Source organism: Mus caroli, chromosome 1 (assembly GCF_900094665.2).
Source record: "Mus caroli chromosome 1, CAROLI_EIJ_v1.1, whole genome shotgun sequence".
NCBI classification, from domain to species: domain Eukaryota; kingdom Metazoa; phylum Chordata; class Mammalia; order Rodentia; family Muridae; genus Mus; species Mus caroli.
The window spans coordinates 6,294,952-6,300,954 of record NC_034570.1 but is presented as its reverse complement, the minus strand read 5'-3'; the positions used below and the strand labels follow the sequence as shown (position 1 = coordinate 6,300,954).

Genomic DNA, 6,003 nt, shown 5'->3' with positions numbered 1-6,003 from the left:
GGGGGGGGGTATGGGGGACTTTTGGGATAGCATTGGAAATGTAATTGAGGAAAATACGTATTAAAAAAAATTAAAAAAATAAAATAAAATAAAATAAAAAGTTAAACAAACAAAAAAAAGAAGAATGTGAACTGGTTGCTTACCACTCTGCGCCCCTGTACATTATCAGTGGAGATAGTGTCCAAATCAGCTGTAAACAGAATCAAAGAATAATGTTTGAAGAAGGCTGACATACACACATTTCAGATCTTCTATTATTACCTTCTACTGATAATTACTTTCACTATCACACACCAGAACAATCTTAGAAACTATACTACTTTCTCATTAAATCTGTATCCATTCTGGTTAAATGACTCATTAATAAAAATCTTTGTGAACTTTGATATCTAAGAAAAAATTAACACGGGCATTGTTTTTCTTAAAAAGAAACCTTCAATCTTGCCCCTGTAGTCTCTGCACAAAGCCACTCAGTGGAGCCACTAGGGATTAGAATATGTTAAACTGCAGGTAGCCAATGACAGGCCTCTGTAGAGGTATCCCAGTCCCTTCTGCAGCCTGACAGTGTTCCCACATGTTTCTCCAAAGACAGAACTCTATGGGAGTAAAGGAGCTGCAATGATGGCCCATGTCCTTCCCTTGAGACTTTGCATAGTTAAACCATATCTAATAATTACCTCGTCAGTGTTTGCTACTAGTGAGAAGGACCTGGACCCCTCTGGGGACTATTAGTTTTGCTGTGCCTAAACTGATAAGATCAGATCATCATTTGATATTTAAAATTCCACACCATGAGGAGGGAAGATATCTCCTATAAAAGTGTATATCCAAGCCTTGATCTATAAGATCAGCCTAAAGTGTTACATCACTTATTCCTATTATACCTCCTAAGGCCAGGCACCTTCCTCACATTCTGCAAGCCATAGCAGCCTGCCAAACCAGGGTCTTAACTTTCCTACAGGTAACAAGATCACCCTCCCCACACGTAATGGCCTATAGGCTGGCAAAGCCTGTGGGACCCAGGTATGGTCACAATATGCACCTAGGGCTCAGTAAGGCCATGGATGCTGAGGTAACTCCATCCTACTTGTAGGCCCCACTCATAGTGTATAGTTACATGCTCCTGTAGGCTGTTTATTTGACCTAACTTACACAGTTTATCAGCAGCCCCTTGAGAGCAGCAGCCTAGCTTATTGCCCACCATCTCACATCCTGTTAGTGTAGGTCAGTCTCTGTGCCCTCATAGTCATGCTTATAGCACTAGGTAAGATTCACGTGACCAAATAATTATACAGAAACATACATGCAAATCTGATGTTTTACAGAATACACACAAAGAAAGAAAAACAAGGGAGGAGGGAGGGGAGGGGAGGAAAGGAAAAAGGAAAAAGGAAAGGAAAAAGGAAAGGAAAGGAAAAAGGAAAGGAAAAAGGAAAAAGGAAAGGAAAAAGGAAAAAGGAAAGGAAAAAGGAAAGGAAAGGAAAAAGGAAAGGAAAAAGGAAAGGAAAAAGGAAAAAGGAAAGGAAAAAGGAAAGGAAAGGAAAAAGGAAAGGAAAAAGGAAAGGAAAAAGGAAAAAGGAAAGGAAAAAGGAAAGGAAAAAGGAAAGGAAAAAGGAAAAAGGGAAAAGGGAAAAGGGAAAAAGGAAAAAGGAAAAAGGAAAGGAAAGGAAAGGAAAGGAAAGGAAAGGAAAGAAAAGAAAAGAAAAGAAAAGAAAAGAAAAGAAAAGAAAAGAAAAGAAAAGAAAAGAGAAGAAACCTCCCACACAGGAAAAGAAGTGTGCTCCAGTATCAAATGAGCACTCATGCCCTCTGTTGGTAGTTCTTGGGGTGGAAGTCATCAGGCATGATCAAGTACCCAACCCCTCCAGCAATAATAATAATTATTATTATTAATAGTGAACAGCTGAACTCCCAAGCATGGATACATGACCCCTACAGGTTTAATCAGAGCCCTCTACAGAATGTGTTCCTTTCCAAAACTATGGCAAAAGAGTCCCATGAGCATGGAGCTGCCAGTGCTATGGCCTACCTTTTGGGAGGTGGGGGGAGGGGCGGCGAGGTGCTGAGGAATCCTGAGGGGATAGGGACTCCACAAGAAGACTACAGAGTCAACTACCCTGCGCCCATGGTGCTTTCAGAGACCTAACCACCAGTCAAAGAACATGCATGGACTGGACCTAAGCCCCCTCCCCTTGCACATATGTAGCAGAAGTGCAATTTGGTCTTCATGTGGGTCCCACAAAAAAATAAGCAGAGGCTGTTCCTGACTCTTTCTTGCCTGATCATGTTCCTGCAACTGGGCAGCCTCCGTGGGAGAGGATGTGTCTAATCCTGCGGTGACTTGATGTGCCAGGGTAGATTGGTACCCAGGCCCTTCTCCCTGTCTCAGAAGAGAAGGGGAGAAGGGAATGAGGGAAGGGGCTCGAAGGTGGGGGGAGGGGAGGCTGGGGGAAAAGGGAGAGCTGTGATCAGAATGTAAAATAAATAAATTAATGGGAAGAAAAAGACTGGAGAGATGACTGACTGGGTAAGAATGCTCGCTGATCTTACAGGACAGAAGTTTGGTTCCTGGCACCCACCTAGAGGCTCACAACTGCCTCTAACACCAGATTCAAGGGATCCCACACTCTCTTCTGACCTCTGAGGACCAGTGCCTTGTGTGTGTGTGTGTGTGTGTGTGTGTGTGTGTGTGTGTGTGTGTGTGTGAAATCACAAATAAATCTTTTTAAACAGACTTACAAACAAGACTAACAACTTAAAGGCTGAAGAAGGAAGAGGCCACAGCTGCGTGTCATGTGAAGCAGCCAGGCTTGCACTCACCCCCTGCATCTCTCCGCATCTTTATTCTATTCAGCCTCTTCTGCTGCTCTCGGAGTAGGGCCTGCTGCTGAATCTCCAAGGTGTGATGATCGCGGGGAGGATCTGGGTACATTAATCTCAGATCCACTCGAGTATCTGAATCTGTCACAAAAGTTACAGAACTAAGTTAAAGCTTGCTTTCAACTGAGATTTTAGAAAAAGAATCGGTATGCACATGTTTGTGACTAAAATATAGAAGGCAGCATCCAACATGTTCTTAAATGAACGACTAGCTGTGGTATAATTAATAAATGAAATTAAATCAGACTTTTGCCTGTAGTTCTGGGGGACAGCTACTACTAGTTCCAGAGCTACATAGTGAGTTCTAGGCCAGTATGGACTACTGTGTGTAATTCAGTCTCAGAAAAGAAGCCAAGAAGAGGTGCTGAGGAGACTGCATGTTGCCAAGTGACAGGCACCAGTCTGAGAAGCTGGATCTAATGTGGTTCCAGCTTTACAGACTACAACATTTTCCAAGAGGAAAATGGTGGGAACATAAAGGGATAAAGGGAAAGGAGGGTGCACAGTACTTTTAGGGCTGTAAACTTTTCTTTTTTTTTTTTTTTAAGATTTATTTATTTATTTTATGTAAGTACACTGTAGCTGTCTTCAGACACTCCAGAAGAGGGCGCCAGATCTCATTACGGATGGTTTTGAGCCACCATGTGGTTGCTGGGATTTGAACTCTGGACCTTCGGAAGAGCAGTCGGGTGCTCTTACCCACTGAGCCATCTCAAACTTTTCTATATGACCCTACACTGATGAGAATATGTTATCACACTGCTACACAACCTGACAGAAAGCACATCAAAAATGAGCCCTAATGCATACCCCCTCGGTAGGTCAGTTCTACCACTGTGTACCTCTGAGGAGCCACTGTAATGGAGAAGGGTGTGCCTACGCAAAGGCAGGGAGCATGTGGAAAAAAACTCTCTGTGCTCTGTTAGGGATTTGGCTCAGTGGTATACCACTTCACAAGACCCTGAGTTTGACCAACCACATTGAAAAAAAACTTAGGTAATGTAACAACCTTAATTTTAAATTATAACCTCAGTCAAGACATTACAAAGCCATGAAATTGAAGAACACTAAATTGATGTTCTTTAATAAAAGTTTCACATAAACAGTAGTTACAAGGCAGTCCCTAGACAAGCAACTGCTTGTGGTTTCTCCCTACATAGAGAACAATTATAGCTTTATGCTCACCTCTCTCTCTCAGCTCATTAAAGTCATGAATATTCTGAGAAGTAGTAGCATCTAAGCCCTTAGGCGATGGTCTTCTGACAGGGGCTTGTACCCGATGTCTAGCCATGTCAAATATATCCATTGGGTTCCTCTCTCTTTTCCTAAAAATGGCAAATCATGATCAATGTGCTGTATGGTAGGAAACGAGCTGACATTCTGTTCTTTGTAAAAGCAACTTGGCATCTTTGACCAGAGTTATTACACATATTCGAACTGCCCTACCCTGCTCTGTCAATCACCTATGTTAAAAACGAGAGACTTTATAAGGGACATGGTGTCACTGCCTGCAATCCCAGCATTCATGAGCTCAAGGCCAGCCTCAGCTAACTAATTTGATGTCACCTCAAGCTACATGAGAACCTGTCTCATAAATAAATAAATCCCACAAAAATCAGGCATACTACTTTTTAGAAATGACTTTAATGTCATTATAAAAATCTATCCAGGTGCCGGGCGTGGTGGCGCACGCCTTTAATCCCAGCACTCGGGAGGCAGAGGCAGGCGGATTTCTGAGTTAGAGGCCAGCCTGGTCTACAGAGTGAGTTCCAGGAAAGCCAGGGCTATACAGAGAAACCCTGTCTCGGGAAAAAAAAAATATCCCAATTTCATCAATCTCCCAATTCCCAATTTCATCTCTTGCTGTGAGCAAGAGAATTACAAGAAATGTAAAGTCCCATGCACAGATTTAACATAAATAGGTGTCAGTAAATCTTACCTTTCTCTCAGCCCAAAGTAGAAATTATACTCACAACATGCTGTTAATGGTGTGCTAGGGAACTAACTGTGCATGACTTTTACAAAAAGTAAATGACTTTACATCACTGTTCTGTTGGTATCCAAGTAATGAATATTCTAGGGAGCTTTGGTAGGGAGCTTTCTGGAAATAGTTGACTGTTGCCACTTCCCCCAAAGAAAATGGACAGAGAATGGAAATTCTAGCTCTGAAACTAAAACCAAACACCAACCAGTGCTTCTGTCCATCCACACCATGTAGACCCCCTTGCTCCTCTGTCCTCTCCTTCCTTCACCTCCCACCCCCACTGCCACTCTCTCCTCCCCCTCCCCCCTCCTTATGTCCACCTTCCTCCCCAAATTCCCCTCTCTCTGTGAGATAGTTTCTAAGAGTTTCTGGGTGGCATGAAACTCACTATGTAGACCAAGCTGGTCTTGAATTCGTAAAAGATCTGTCTGCCACTGCCTTCCAGTGCTGAGACTAAAGATGTGTGCATCCCTCCTCGCCACCCCCTCCACCCACCCCCAGAGCTGAGGACCAAACCCAGGGCCTTGGGCTTGCTAGGCAAGCATTCTACCTGTGAGCTAAATTCCCAACCCCATCCCTCCTCTTTAAAAAAAAAAAAAAAACTGTAATCTAAGCTACAGTCAAATGCAATCATTAACACCTGGGTTCATCTCATGGGGCTTCCTTTTCTCTCAGAAACTTTTAGAAGGGCCACAGCATGGTCCTGTCAAGGTTGGTACGGATCTGCACCATGCATCTAGAATGATAGTTTGAAGTAAAACTTCTGAGAAGCGCCATTGAGGTGTGAACAAAAGCCCCTGAAAGAAACACGTCTGCAGAGACTGCCTGGCTCACCTGCCTTTCAGTGCTGCAGAGAGACTGCAATGTTACAGATCCAGAGCCTAGCTATCTGTCTCGGGCTAAGTTCTGGCCTGCTGGAAAGCCATTCCTGTACCTGCTCTGTATTAGAATATGTTGTGACAATAAATAAAAGCCTTTTGTAAATCTAATAACTTAGCAGACCACTAGCTTCTGCCAACCCAAGAGCTAAAAATGCCATCAGATAGCATCCTGGGCCTACAGAAAAGCTTCCCCACCCTGCCTACCTCCCTGATGTACAGGCAAATACAATTTTGGGTGTGGATTTTTTTTTTTTTTTT

General features: G+C 43.2%; 1 protein-coding gene across 8 annotated transcripts in view; it reads right to left on the bottom strand.

Annotated features, from left to right (window-relative positions):
- The window catches only part of Cspp1 (centrosome and spindle pole associated protein 1), a 104,987-nt gene that overhangs the window by 6,650 nt on the left and 92,334 nt on the right, over positions 1-6,003 (bottom strand). For all 8 annotated transcript variants that reach the window (XM_029475063.1, XM_029475064.1, XM_029475065.1 and 5 more), the window contains 3 exons: positions 4,066-4,205; positions 2,821-2,961; positions 144-190 (listed from right to left, as the gene is read on the bottom strand). In XM_029475063.1, the coding sequence (XP_029330923.1) occupies positions 144-190; positions 2,821-2,961; positions 4,066-4,205 (328 nt within the window). The remainder of the gene's footprint in view (positions 1-143; positions 191-2,820; positions 2,962-4,065; positions 4,206-6,003) is intronic.